The sequence below is a fragment of the Megalopta genalis genome, chromosome 4 (genome assembly GCF_051020955.1).
Source record: "Megalopta genalis isolate 19385.01 chromosome 4, iyMegGena1_principal, whole genome shotgun sequence".
Taxonomy (NCBI): Eukaryota; Metazoa; Arthropoda; class Insecta; order Hymenoptera; family Halictidae; genus Megalopta; species Megalopta genalis.
Window position 1 is genome coordinate 20,850,578 of NC_135016.1, and position 15,808 is coordinate 20,866,385.

At 40.3% G+C, this 15,808-nt stretch overlaps 2 protein-coding genes across 2 annotated transcripts in view; one reads left to right on the forward strand and one right to left on the reverse strand.

Annotated features, from left to right (window-relative positions):
- Positions 1 to 1,877: 1,877 nt before the first annotated feature.
- LOC117219017 (synaptotagmin-10) overlaps positions 1,878 to 15,808 on the forward strand; it is a 93,042-nt gene continuing 79,111 nt past the window's right edge. The window contains exon 1 of the mRNA XM_033467846.2: positions 1,878 to 2,108. Within this exon, the coding sequence (XP_033323737.1) occupies positions 2,024 to 2,108 (85 nt within the window). The 5' untranslated portion in view covers positions 1,878 to 2,023. The remainder of the gene's footprint in view (positions 2,109 to 15,808) is intronic.
- Positions 13,857 to 15,808, reverse strand: part of LOC117219018 (adenylate kinase 7) — a 40,758-nt gene continuing 38,806 nt past the window's right edge. The window contains exon 6 of the mRNA XM_076520754.1: positions 13,857 to 14,973. Within this exon, the coding sequence (XP_076376869.1) occupies positions 14,596 to 14,973 (378 nt within the window). The 3' untranslated portion in view covers positions 13,857 to 14,595. The remainder of the gene's footprint in view (positions 14,974 to 15,808) is intronic.

Sequence of the window (15,808 nt, forward strand, 5' to 3'; positions counted from 1 at the left end):
AAGATAAAGGCACTTCTCGAACGAAGATACGGAAATCGGCAACTAAGTAAATTCACGTGTCGACGAACTCGGAGAACGACTAAACGTGTTCATACTAAATCTACCGAGCACTAGAACTGATCGACGCGTGCTGTTCCGTAACAATGGCGAGATTGAATTTATTTTGACGTCACGACGCTTTTACTGCAATGTATGCATCAATTAATATTTAGATTTATTTAATTATTTCGTATGAAAGTGTCTTCGCGAAGTCGAAGATCACAAAATAAAAAAATGTGGAACTTGTCAAAATGACCGGCACGGCAGGTTTAGTATTTACCAATTAGCTATGGCGCCGGCAACAATGTAAACATCTTCATGTAGGGTCGGCCTAAAAATATTCTAAAATATTCTTGAAATTTCGGAATATGTTTTCGTTTTCAGTAAAATTGCAATTTAAATATCCAATGGTTGCTACTTTTTACGCACGACGGGTATACTCGACACAAAATACAGTAAATTCTCTCTAATTGACGCCTAGATTGTACACAAAGATGGACAATTTGGGAGGAGGAGATACGATTATTCGAGCCTTGAAACTCGTTTATGGTTAATTATCCATTTTTATTTAAAAGCTGCGCGACAATTGTAAAGAATTTACTGTAATTATAGTAATTTCTCTCTAATTCGCGCTTAGATCGCTCGCAAAAATGGACAATTTGGGAAGAGGAAATACGGTTATTCGAGCCTCGCCCCCGATTGTCAATTATAAAAATGAGCCGCGAGACTCGAATAATCGTACCTCCTATTCCCAAATTATCCACTTTTGTGCACAATTTGAGCGTCAATTAGAGAGAATTTACTCTACTGTCACTTCTCCATAACAAATACACTCATCAAACACGGCTCTAACCGGTTAAAAAACTTACTCAATCATTTCCTATAAAACCATCTTCACGAAGAGTCAACGATCTCAAAATGAAAACTGCGAAACCGGTCAAAATGACCAGCATGACAGATTCACTATCAACGAACAATAACGTCCAAATAAAGGTAAAGTAGCCATAAAATGGGTCACGGGACCTGTTCAATAAAAGAACATCGCACGAGATAATCGTACAATCGAGGTAGAAAGAGCAGAAACTAGCGAACAGGGAATAAGAAGAATAGGCCTCGAGCGACGAACAAAACCTGCCCAGAAGATACGAATCCCTCAATAAATAAACTCTCTATCGCAGAATCGACCAAGCACATAGCCGTCTAGATGGCAGCGGCCTGGCCGACAGGAGACACCCGGTACATAAATAGCCGAAGCGCCGCGGCGAAGATGGGAGAGGAGCAGCAGCAGCAGCAACAACAACAACAACAACAACAGCAAAACGGGAAAGTTCGAAAGGGAAAAACGTCGAGGAAAAAGGAGGTGCACTGTCGGCACGGGTAGCCAGCCGAGACCTTCACCGAGACCCAGTTGGTCGACATTGCCCCTGTGCGTTGTGGCTGCCGCACCCCGCCCTGGCTGCGCCGCGCCGGTTAACGCGGGAGAAGCGGCTGAACCTACCACCTACCCCTCTTCTGCCGTGTGCCGATCGGACCGGCAAAGCCCTCGGTCGCCCCTCGCCGCTCTCCCGCTGGCTCTCTGTTCACCCTGGCCTAGGGATTGCCTTGCCACCCCGTCCCAACGCGTCCCGTTCCGTCCGTGTGCCACGGCTCGCGGCGCGGTGCGGCGCGGCGCGGCGCGTCGTGACGCGTAGCCTGGCCTAGGCTAGGGCCGGAAGCGGGGCAGGAAGCACAGGGGTAGGATGTACACGAGGGTCAAGGAGGGAAGAGCAGGATGGAGGGCTCAAGGGAGCGTCGGGCGGACGCAGGCGCGGACGCAGACGCAATAAGTCGGCGAAACGGCGCCGAGCATTCCGGCAACGGCAGACAACGCGGCACGATCCAAGCCGAGGTAAACGTCGTGCCACGATCTCATTACGTCGCATCCCCTTTCAGCGTGTAGAACCGCACCAGGAACGCCGCCGGACGGATCACCCCCGGACCAGCCATGGGAGTCCTCAAGACCGAGAGCATCCTCGAGGAGACGATCCTGCCCAGCGAGGAAGCCAACTATTCCGTGCAAGGTCACGCCGGTAAGTGTCTCGCATCCCTTACGATTTTCCGCTCGTTTCGTGTCACGCCGCGACTCGTCCGGATGACCGACGACTCGATCAAATTTGTCGCCGTCGCCGCCGTCGCAGCGTTTTGGGAAGGAAGACGCGTGCCGCGGCACGGCACGAGTTTCGCTCGGTTCTCGTTTTCGTCGGTTTTGTTTTCGACAGCAGCGTGTTGTCCGCACACCGAGATTAATCGCGGCGAGAATTTAAACGCGATGTGTCGAGCCGCCCACACGAACCACTGCTAACAGGTGTTCGGAGATACAGATATACTGGGCCGCGCGCGCGCTTCCGTCTATACGCGATGCCAGAGGCGTCGCACCGAGCGGCCGACTTTGCTCGCGGAATTATTAAGGATCTCTCGCGCTAACCCGATCCATCGGGCCGCTGATCGCGCGGATCCTGGCCGTGTTGGGAATTAAGATCGGACCGGGTCGGGAATTAAGAAGACGACCGATTAGGCGAACGCTCGCGGTTTCGCGCGTTCGCCGCGGATCAGCGGCCGCCTTCGTCGCGGGACGTTTATTCTCGAGCGCGTACGGAGAAGAGTTATTTTTAGACGCGATCGCCGCTCGATCCTCGTGATTGGAAACTAATAATGGAAACAACGCCGCGGCCGTTCTGACCCATTTCGCGTCCGAAGTTTTTGTTGTCGCCGCGCGACACGCGAACGTTCTCGCGGCCAAATGAATTGGTCCGCTCGATTTTATTGGGAAATCGAGCGTGCCGACGAATTACGGCCGGCGAAAACTGCGAAACCCTTGTGTCGATGATCAGAATGCTTTTATGGCGTTTATATATGATAGCTGTGGGTGCAATAATATGTTAATGTATTATTTTGGAGCCGGTGAACAATTGTTACTATCCGGTGGCCAATTGCTGTGCCTTGGCTTCGCTTTCAGGCAGATTTAATTTGATATTTATCGAATAAAACGTGTTATAAATTCTTTCGTTAACAAACGAACGCGATAAAAGAATGCAAAAATTTAATGCGCCGAGCAATAAAAAACGGCTCTACTACGTCGCAAGTGTGCACAAAATTTTCAAGATAAATTACGGCCGGCGGAAACTCCGAAACCCTTGTGTCGATGATCGAAACGCTTTTATGGCGTTTATATATGATAGCTGTGGGTGCAATAATATGTTAATGTATTATTTTGGAGCCGGTGACCAATTGTTACTATCCGGTGGCCAGTTGCTGTGCCCTGGCTTCGCTTTCAGGCAGATTTAATTTGATATTTATCGAATAAAACGTGTTATAAATTCTTTCGTTAAAAATCAAACGCGATAAAAGAATGCAAAAATGTAATGCGCCGACCAATAAAAAATGGCTCTACTACGTCGCAAGTGTGCACAAAATTTTCAAGATAAATTACAGCCGGTGCAAACTGCGAAATTGTGTCGATGATCAAAATGCTTTTATGGCATTTATATATGATATATATGGATACAATAATATGTTAATTTATTATTGTGGAGCCGGTTACTGTCCAATGACCGATTGCTGTGCCTTGGCTTCGTTTTCAGGCAGATTTAATTTGATATTTATCGGATAAAACGTGTTATAATTCAATGCGCCGAGCAATAAAAAACGCCTCTACTACGTCACAAGTGTGCACAAAATTTTCAAGATAAATTGAAAGGAAGATCTCTCGTTAGAGACCAAAGTATCGACACTGGGTATCGTTAATGCTTCCTCTTGTGATACAGTACTTCCGAGCAATATTTCTAATAATTCGGCGTTTTCTCTGTAAATACCGACGGTCCGGTGAACATTGCACGTTCGTATCGCAACCAAAGCACCTAGATACGAAGTTTTTCGTTTTGTGTAACCTACGAACCACTTGTCGCGCCAACGCAAACAAACGTCGATAGTTGATGGACGATCTCGAGCGGCGGATGCTTTGTGCTCGGGTCAGCCGGGACCCGGTGCAACGTGGCCCAGCGGTATCGAGTAGCTTATTCGACGAGCCGCGCAAATGTTTACTCTGTGGGCGCGTGGCAGAACGAAACGTACGCTGAATTGTTGTCATTATCCGGCTGTTTGCGACGTGTCAAATTCGTGCCCGATAGCAAACAATTAATTTCAGTCACGGTTTCGAAAGGCGCGGCGCGATTATCAGCGCCGGAGCAGCTTAATTATATGGTTTTCCGTGTTTTTAGGGAATATTATTACGACGGTAATTAACTACTGTGCGTTTTCAATGCAATCACTAGGCGATTGTTTCGCGCAAGCCGTGCGTGGCCGCCAGGTGAATTATAATGATTTCTGTAGCGCGGGCACGCGTGCGACGGTAGCGCGTATGTTTATTGTTCCGAGAGGACGGCCCCATAGAATTGCTCGCGCGAACACGGAATTTCCAAGCGGAATTATTACGTCGTAATATTTTCGCGCGACTGTCTTAGGCGCCCGAGTGGTGCAGCCGGGGGTGAACGGCAGGGACAAATGCTTCGTTAAAGTAACACGATTGAAATGCAAACGGTATACAGATGGAAATCGTCTTTTTACCGGTAATCCGTCGCCGCGGAGCGCTGTTCCGCCGCTGTTTCGAAAAGAATTCGTGTCTCGCGGATTTCCATAATCTCGATCGAACAACTCGATACGCGGGACGGCGACGATAAAGAAAAAACAGTTTCTTTTGTACGGTGCTGGAAATACGATGTCTTTCCTACGGTCGGTCGGTCGGTCGTTCTTTCGTTACGTCGACGTTGTTGTCCCGTTTCTGGCCGGAGTCGCGGCACAACTTTAACGGGAAAAGTGACTCGCGGAAAGTTCCCCCCCCCCCCTGCTCGTCGACTCCCTTTCGATGTTACGACTAACTGGCCGAAAAAAAATGCGGACGTTGAACCAATTTGACGTTTTTCCAATAACAAGCGCGGCCGGTTGCGAAACAATCGGGTCGATACCTTTTCTAGCTACGCGCCGCGCCGTTCTCTTTTGTTGTTGTCGAAACTTTTCGGCGACTGTGCGCGCATCGTCTCGCGCGATCTAAGCTGACTTTTTGACCGAAGCGAAATCGCTGAACGTTAGCGGAATTGTGGAAACGTTTCTGTAAGAACTGTTCTGCCGAACTTCCTGGCCAGAGCGTGCGTTGTGACAATGGTCGGACGAAGTTAAATTAAATGCAACTTTTGTCATTGTTGTGAGCAGCCTGCGGATTGTTACGCGAACAACAATTTTAGAAGATTATATTACATTGGAAATTATATGTTCATTTGGAAATAATATATATTGACGATGGATAATATATTATATTGTATATTATAATATGAACTTGGACATAATACATTGACGATGGAAAATATATTATATATTATTTAGTAACTTGGAGAAATAATACATTGACGATGGAAAATATATTATATATTATATATTAACTTGGAAATAGTATATTACGTTCGCATTATCTTTCTACTATTTAAAATTTTTAATTTCTACTATTTAAATTTATTATTTAATTTTACTACTATTATTTCTACTATTTAAATTTACTATTTAACTACTATTTAATTTTACTGCTATTATTTCTACCATTATCTAAATTATTATTATCTCTACTAATATCTAAATTTCTACTATTTAAATATACTATTTAACTGCTATTTAATTTTACTACTATTATTTCTACTATTACCTAAATTAGTATTATCTCTACTATTATCTAAATTTCTACTATTTAAATATACTATTTAACTGCTATTTAATTTTACTACTATTATTTCTACCATTACCTAAATTATTATTATCTCTACTATTATCTAAATTTCTACTATTTAAATTTACTATTTAACTACTATCTAATTTTACTACTATTATTTCTACCATTATCTAAATTATTATTACCTCTACTATTATCTAAATTTCTACTATTTAAATTTACTATTTAACTACTACTTAATTTTACCACATAAATTCTACTATTTAAAAAAAGTCTCATATCAAAGATCTGAAATAAAAATATGATCGATAAGTCGTGTTTGTTCATTAGTCGCGTTTAGGGTCAACAGTTCTGGCCCCAAATGCCTGATCCGAATCCATTCATTGCGATTCATTACGAAATGAGCAATAACAAAAAAATAGCTGCTGAAAGCTGTCCAATTTTATTCAGCGTTTCGATGCTTCCGCAACGAACAACAACGGGAACATTTCGCTGGCAAAATATACTACGCTTGACGAGATAAATCAATGCAGTATTGAAACCACTTGTTGACCGACCACCTTTAAACACCGCCTGAGCGTGTTTTCCGTTTGGCCATTTCGACGCGCGTTCCTCAAAGTCGGGCCGAACGGACGAACGATGGACAGACAGGCGACGCGTGTCCGGCGAAGTTCGCGCGACGCGCGCGATTTATCATGCGATACTTGGCGACTGAATAAAAAAAGAAAAAGAAAGGAGGAACGAGCGGGCACGTGTAGGTGTCGCGTGTATCCCGACAGCGGGACGCACCAATCCTATTTATATTTACGAACAATCGATACTATGCGACGCGAGGTTTCTTTAAAGGAGCGACCGACCGGTGTCGGCCGGTCGCCACGGTGAAAGTGGCGAGAAAGAAAAGCGGCACACTTTTTCGCGACGAACGAGTGAAAAAAAGCGAGCTCGCGGCGGCCCGTTTGTCGGGCGAATCGTCGAGCACCCTGGCCTTGCGACGCCAGGAAAGATTTTGATCGGTGCCGCTGGTGCAATTAAGTCTCGAAAAAGAATCGGATTTCTATCGCGGCGTCCGCGACGCAGCGCGGAATATCCGTTGTCGGAACCGGTGATCGCATGCGAATCGTATGTAACGACTGGTCGAACGTGAATTTAATTTGCACGCGACACAGCATTGTCCTTGCTCGATATGTAAATATGTACAAATGAAGCGTAACGAAGCGTGTGAATAAATCCACGCGTGATTGCCGATTGTAGTAACGATACTAATCAATGAGCGGCGGTTCGCGTGCCGGGCACGGAATGTGCCCGGTGATTCTATTAATGCTTTAACATGATAATGTTGATGAAATTTCGCTCGGAATACATTTCTACGAATAATCCGGATGATTTGTTCTTACATTTACATTTGTAGCATGGACTGCTGTCGATTTGCCGTTGTTAAATCATTTGAACGCTGCTCTTCTGTTTTATACTTTACCTATTTATTTATTTATTTATTTATTTTATTCATTTATTTTTTATTTATTTATTTTATTCCTTTATTTTTTATTTTTTTATTTTATTCCCTTATTTTTTATTTATTTATTTTATTCATTATTTATTTATTTATTTATTTTATTCATTTATTTTATTCATTCATTTTTTATTTATCTTTTATTTACTTTTTACTCATTTTTTTATATTTTTATTTATCGTTTCAAACGCACGAAGTATCTTGATTTATCCGTAGCAGTAAAAAAATGTTCGGGACCACTCGACTGTACAGCCTTATGCATTTAAACGGTTAAAGCATGTGGAACTTTTCACGAGACTACCAGAGATAGTAGATTTTATTACTCTTTCAAATTTATTTTTCGTTTGTTACAAGCATCGGCGAAGAAGAGAAAATCACTTTTAACTTCACTTTCCTTGAACCAGTTCACGAAGAGAATAAGTTCGCACAAACTTTCCCAAGCTAGAGATAATTTTTGATGATTTTTATTCTTCTCTTTTTCACGGTGGGATTTACGATCGTCCCGGCGACGTTCAATTTATCGCGGACGTTAAGAACAATTTCATTTATTTTCCGATCGTTCGACGAAAGCATGGAGATCGGTCAGAAATAATTTCGAGACAGATTTTTTATATTTCATATTTATATATTTATATATTTTATATTTCATATTTTATATTTTATATATTTATATACTTATATATTTTATATTTCATATTTTATATATATATATATATATATATATATATATATATATATCTATATATCTATATTTCTACATATCTACATTTCTATATATCTATATATCTGTATATCTATATATCTATATATCTATATATCTACATTTCTATATATCTATATTTCTATATATCTACATTTCTATATATCTACATTTCTATATATCTATATATCTATATATCTATATATCTATATATCTATATATCTATATATCTATATATCTATATATCTATATATCTATATATCTATATATCTATATATCTATATATCTATATATTTATATATTTATATATTTATATATATTTATATGTTTTATATATTCCATATTTTATATTTTACAATTTCAGCAGAATTTAACACCGCGTCGTTCACTTTTTCATTTTTTCTGCAAACGTCGACGAAGCCGAAGGCGATTTATCCTCTTTCCCCGTGAAGAGAAGAACGCGCGAATTATCGCAGCCTGGCGTTCGGTCCCGATGAATCTCTCGCCTTCTTTTTTTTTCTGCACGGAGAGCGCGGACCATTAATTTTGGAGCAGCCGGTGGAGCTCTCGGGCGACCTTGAAAGGTTTCTCCCCGATGTTTTCCCGGTGTACCGTAATTTCCCGTTTGTTTTCAAGGGAAATATGAAAAAGTCGGCCGGTGATACACAAGTGCCCGAGGCGGAAAGGAGGAAACCGACGACGTCATAGTAAAGACGCGGAACAATGTGGTACAATCGTCCTTGGCCTCTTAAGAGCGCGTACGGCTCGATATAGAGCGCGCGGTCTTCTGCCGCGGCGCGGCGGAGGATTTTGCAGCGGGCGTCCCTCTCACACAGAGAAATATTAACGCGAGCCGAGGTGATAATCAACGCGACAGGCTGGCCCCGGCGTTTGATCCGCTTAAATTTTTCACGCCGCTCCGCAGGCACGCCGCGCGAACCGCGTTTCACCGCCGCCTAAACTTTTCCACTTTTCCGGCCCGACGAACGCGGAGAGTTCGTTGAACATGCATTTATGCCTTCCCGAGAAAAACACGACGTTATTTTTTTCTCCCACGGGACGCTATTGTTCCCGATTTTTCGGAACATTTGAGATCCGATTGTAATTCCTCGGAATTTTTGAGAAACACTGGAAAAATTGTTTTTATGCCTTTCGAACAGCGTTCGTAATATCTAGTGAAAATGGAAGAGAACTTGCATTGTTGTTATACTTGTTAATTAATAAATAGTGTAATTACTATACTTATTAATTAATAAATACTGTCGTTACTATATTTAATAATTAATAAATACTGTTATTACTATACTTATTAATTAATAAATACTGTTATTATTATATTTATTAATTAATAAATAATATTATTAATATACTTATTAGTTCATAAATACTGTTATTACTATACATATTAATTAATAAATACCGTTATTATTATATTTATTAATTAATAAATACTGTTATTGTCATATTTATTAATTAATAAATACTGTTATTATTATATATATTAATTAGTAAATACTGTTATTATTATATTTATTAATTAATAAATACTGTTATTATTATATATATTAATTAGTAAATACTGTTATTATTATATTTATTAATTAATAAATACTGTTATTATTATATTTATTAATTAATACATGCTGTTATTTTCATATTTATTAATTAATAAATATTGTTATTGTTGTACTTATTAATTAATAGATACTGTTATTATTATGTTTAAAAATTAATAAATACCGATATTATTATACTTATTAATTAATAAATACTGTTATTATTATATTTATTAATTAATAAATACTCAAATCTCAAGTATTAAGTATAATTAAGAAATGCATTTTATAAAAATAACGTTCGCGTCGCGTAACTTTGATCCAACTTTTTAACTTGATTTGTAAAAGTATTTTATGTGACACAAGTATTCGAAACATATTTAATTATCCTAACTTTGTCTCGACGCGTAAATTTAGTTGGGCACGATGTATTTCCCAGAAATGATAGAGTAATCGAGCCGGCGCTACGTCTGATTGTAGCGTAAGCACGTAGCGTTTAATTAACGCGCGCAGTTTCCGACTGAAATCAGGTGTATTATGAACTTCACCTACCCTCCCCCCCCCGTTCGTTTGACAATTATGTTCCCGAGAATTTAACTCGACCGCTAATCAATTCCAGGAATGTTTATAAATCGTCCGCCCACCGATGGCCTCGTTCGCAAGAAAAATGAGTGATATATTCGTGGCGCACGTGAGAGGATGATACATATTTCTTTCTTCTCGTCTCTCTCTCTCTCTCTCTCTCTCTCTCTCTCTCTCTCTCTCTCTCCCTGCGCGAACAATATTCGTATTTATAAAATCGAGCACGGAACGCTCTCGGCAACACGACACCATCCGGCGAGGTTCTAATGAAACAATAGCGCGACAACGAAGGGCAAAACTGCGCGCAAGTAGAAACAGCGGCGAATTTTCCGCGCGAGTTTTCTAAGCCAATATTATGAAAGCCGAAAATACACGTGAAAAGATATTTGCTTCCCGTCCCGAATTTTGTGCGGGCCGCGGGAAACGCATCCTTGACACATCGCGTTCCGTGCGAAAAAAGCGCCAATCTTTTCTTTTTTTCTCTCTCTCTCTCTCTCTCTCTCTCTCTATTCATTTGTCTAGAACAGGGGTGTCAAACTCAAAAACTAACTTGGGCCGAATAAACAATGCTTAACTTTAGGTGGGCCGCAAAAAAAGAATCAATGTTCATAGAAACAAATATTTGTATTTTGACTAGTACATTGTAATAAACATATATAAAGTTAAATTATTGTTTACGTCCTGATGCTTGACATCTCTTCTCTGATACTATCTTTCCTATTTTGGGAGAAATTTTATTCGCCGAGGCTACTTTCAAAATGTCTATAATTCACATTTCTATTTTATTTTTACTTTGCGTCGGATATATTGACTGGGCCGCAAAAAAAAATCAATGTTCATAGAAACAAATATTTTTATTTTGACTAGTACATTGTAATAAAAACATATATAAAGTTAAATTATTGTTTACGTCCTGATACTTGACATCTCTTCTCTGATACTATCTTTCCTATTTTGGGAGAAATTTTATTCGCCGAGGCTACTTTCAAAATGTCTATAATTCACATTTCTATTTTATTTTTACTTTGCGTCGGATATATTGACTGGGCCGCAAAAAAAAATCAATGTTCATAGAAACAAATATTTTTATTTTGACTAGTACATTGTAATAAAAACATATATAAAGTTAAATTATTGTTTACGTCCTGATGCTTGACATCTCTCTTCTCTGATACTATCTTTCCTATTTCGGGAGAAATTTTATTCGCCGAGACTATTTTCAAAATGTCTATAATTCACATTTCTATTTTATTTTGGTCTACAAGGATCGCTCGATTTTTCGTGACTCCGGCGCGTAACGCGTGCTCACGCAAAAGATTGTAATTGGCGTCGGTGCTAGCTCCGACACCGTCCGACTATACAATTCGACTAAATTGGTGCTTTGACGGCCTTGTTCGCGAGTTCACGAGTTATTTTCGAAGCGGCGTACTTTTTACTCTTTCTTTCGATAAACGGACTTCCGATCGGAGTCGGAACATCGGATCGCGAAAGGAATATCGGCTGCTCTCGGATTAATCCAAATCGATCGGAACAACTGAACGAGCTACTTCCAGTTGGAATTCGCGGTTCGTTTGGATCGACGATCTTCTGCTGCGTTACTGTAATTTCTGTTATTTTTTCGACTCTTAGATTGGAAAATGAGGGACCAAAATATTTAATTTATAATAATATAAATATATATATTTATATAATATTATATTATTATTTAATTTTGATAACATTATATTTATTATATAATATTATATTATTATTTAATATTTATTATATTATATATAATATTATATATATAATATAAATATATTAATAATAATTTAATATTTAATCGAAAAGCACGCGACGTTCTTTGCGTTTTCGCTGGCTCGAACGTCGAAGCATATATTCTGTCTCACACTTTTGAAACATGAAATGCAGACACGCAACGACAAAATCATTAATCTTTTGTACATTTTTCTCCACTTTACTCGATCTACAGATCGATGTACGGACGATTACAGAACATGATTACGCGCGTTCAAACTTTCAAGTTAGGTCGCGCTGTCAATTCCTCATTTACTGACAATTCCATTTTGATCACAAGTTTTCGAAGAATATAATCATCTCGATTAATTATGTTCGATTAATAAGATCAAGAAGTTACCTTCTCTTTTTTTGGTACTCGTTTCTAACGCCGTTCCCGCGAAGTAAAGTCTTCTATCTCGATGGTCAGGGGATATAGTTTGACCAAGAACTATGTATACCCTTGGAACAGGCCGATGAAGCTTCATTAACGGCACTGATTAAATCTCACCTTGACATTGCGGCCTAATGGACGCGGCACCTTCAGATATTCCTGCACTTTCCGCGATGCACATTTAGCCGCAAGGTCTGCACAGCCTCTCTGGGCCACCATTTGAACGATGGTCGCGGTCAAATAGTTCGGATAGTTTTCCACGCGTTTAACCCTTCGGGTACGACATACCTTTCCCTGGAAAGTTGGCCGGAATTCATAATTTCGTGCGATTTTTATGAAAATCGACGCTCTATTCGCGTTCTTCTGGCCGCTGAATTTGAATACGAAAAATGCGGAAATTGCTATATTTTCTGCGAATATCTATGATTTTCCGATATTTAGCTATAACAGTATAATTAGGGTGTAAACTTTAACGATCTTAATTTCAATATCTTTAACATTGCAATGGCAGTCGACGTGTGGAATTCTGAGAAGCGCGCAATAATGGACGAAAAGAAATCGTACGCAATAATTTAAATTTTTATAATCAATTTTATGGTGTCTGCTTTAAACTCCGTAAAATAATTTGCAACAAGGCTCGAGTAATTTCAATATTTATTTGCGATCATGCTGTCGTCGACCAACTTTCCTGTTCCTCGAATAGCTTTTTTGCGACTTTTGCGATTAGTATTTGCTTAGGGAAGTTTCACCCGTCTCCTTTCTTTCGAGATCCGTTCGAATTAGCGCGAGAACGCTCGAGACACCGAGAGAACGACAATCGGAAGGCATTTGCAACGATACAAAGCATCGCAAAGCATCGCAGTACAGTCGGAAATTGAAATTCCGTGGTTCCGGGAGATCCTTTGGTCGGACCATCTTCAAGCACGCGTTTATCCAGCTAATCGCCAAATATTTTCTCCGACAACAAAGCTGCTACAAGCGACGGATAATTTTGAAATCATTTTATCGCCGAGTATTATCCCGCGCTCCGCAAATATTTATTCAACGTAGAAAGCAATTTCACGGCTACTTTATTACACTAAAACTGTTTCAACGTTTCGCAAAGACGGGCTCTAATCTGATTATTGCGGCCCTAAGTGCTCTGTCCGGTATTTTGAAAATTATTATACCGAAACGCATGGTGTAGAAATAGCCAATAAATATACGCGACGAAACGTGGGCGCTGTCACCCACCTGTGGATGTCGGAAGCACCCTGGGGCGTGAAAGTTCCGATTTATTTCGATTTATTCGCTTTCTTCGCTATTTTATCATTATGATGATCGTAGACGGCGGAGGGAATATCCAACGAACATAACTTTTCCAGCCACGTATTGTAAATTCTGTTTAACCATTCGCACTCGTGTGGTGACTCTGAGGCGCCACTAAAATCGTTACATCATATTCCAAGATAATTTTGATATTAACAAAGTTTACATTGAAGAAATTCTTAAAGCTGTAACTGTTGCACGAGTCACCACAAAAATTTTAGATCTTCCGTTAATCGTTTTTTTTAATAACTTGGAAATAAGATATTGAGAGAGACGATGGAAAATATATTATAAATTATATATTATATATTACCTTCGAAATAATATATTGACGATGGAAAATATATTATATATTATATGTTAACTTGGAAATAATACATTGACGATGGAAAATATATTATATTATATATTATATATTGATGATGGAAAATATAATATACCATATATTATATATTGACGATGGAAAATATATTATATTATATATTATATATTGACGACGGAAAATATAATATACCATATATTATATATTAACTTGGAAATAATATATTACGTTCGCATTATCTTTCTACTACTCAAAATTTTTGTCAAAACTAAGAGACTACAACTTGTGTCCCCTCGGCGAAGTAAAAATTCGAAACCTCTCCGATCAATGTATTCAATCAATTAATCAATGCATTCAAAAAATAACTAAACATTTATGCTTTTAACCGCGCATGGTTCCCATACGAGCGCAAATTCCGCGGTCTAACGATCCGTCCGAAATTACCCAGCACAGGAGCGGAACTATTCAAGCGGAAGATCCTTTAATCGTTCGAACAACGCCTAAGTTGTAACCGCAACCGAACGGAACTCTGTAGAGCATGTCCCATCGTCTTAAGCCGCTTCGAGCCGCTATCCAACGCGCATCAACAGATTGTGGGAACTCCGAGTATCCGCGACCAGCCAAATATAACCGTAGTCCGGCGACGCGCGGATTAATTAATTAGTCGGTTGTTTGCCGAAACACGGTGATCCAGCGAGGCCGCAGTTAACGTAGTCCGAATCGGGATCGGTGAGTCGATCGGACCGAGACTCGCCCTCGGCCTCCATCGATATGCTGTCGTACCGAAAGCACGGTGTAACACATGGCTCGGTTCTTCCGCCGCAGACGTCGGTGTCGCTGGTGCCCGGTGTTTTATCGTCGTCCGACTGGTCGGCCTGTTGCTTCAAAAAGTCTTTCACCCTCTCGTCGAACTCGTCCCGAGGCAGCAGCTCGTCTTGGAACTTCTCGATCGCGTCCAGCACCGATTTCATGACCCTCGTGTGCTCGGGATGGAACATCTTGCCCTCGGGATTCTCCTTGAATAAGTACTCGGCCTGTGGAACAAAACGTAATTCTGGATTCGAATTTGACCAGAAAGTGAATCGTCTTTGTTCTGCGATCGTTCGACGGAAAAGTCGTGAAGCACCCAAGTCGTGTAACATCCAAGTCGTGTAGCACCCAAGTCGTGTAGCACCCAACTCATGTAACACTCAAATCGTGTAACACCCAAGTCGAGTAGCACCCAAGTCATGTAATACTCAAATTGTGTAACATCCAAGTCGTGTAACACCCAAATCGTGTAGCACCCAAGTCGTGTAACACCCAAGTCGCGTAACATCCAAGTCGTGAAGCACCCAAGTCGTCTAACACCCAAATCGTGTAGCACCCAAGTCATGTAACACCCAACTCGCGTAACACCCAAGTCGCGTAACACCCAAGTCGTCTAACACCCAAGTCGCGTAGCACTCAAGTCGTGTAACACCCAAGTCGTGTAATTCGCTTCAAACTAGACCGCAAGCGGTCAGCTTACTTCCAAGTAAGCTGAGAAGTTTCTTCGAGAACATAGAACGATTTTTTTACGCTGAGTTGACACGTGGGAAGAACATGGCGACAATTAAAACGGTATTCATGAAACACGTTTTGCACGTGCAACGCGAATCTTCTTATACCGTGAAATTTCGTCGAATGTTTTTTTTGTCGGAGATAGTTTATTTTTAAAAAAGAAGAAAAAAAGGTAAAAAAGCAAGAAAATAAAAGCTGAGCTCTGAATAGCCCACTGATTACTTTCCGTGCAGCCGTGGAACAAACATGTTTTCACGCTATGAAAATACGTATTTGAGAAGATTGAATACTTCGGAGTGGCGGCGCGAGATCAAAAACAAAAGCTGC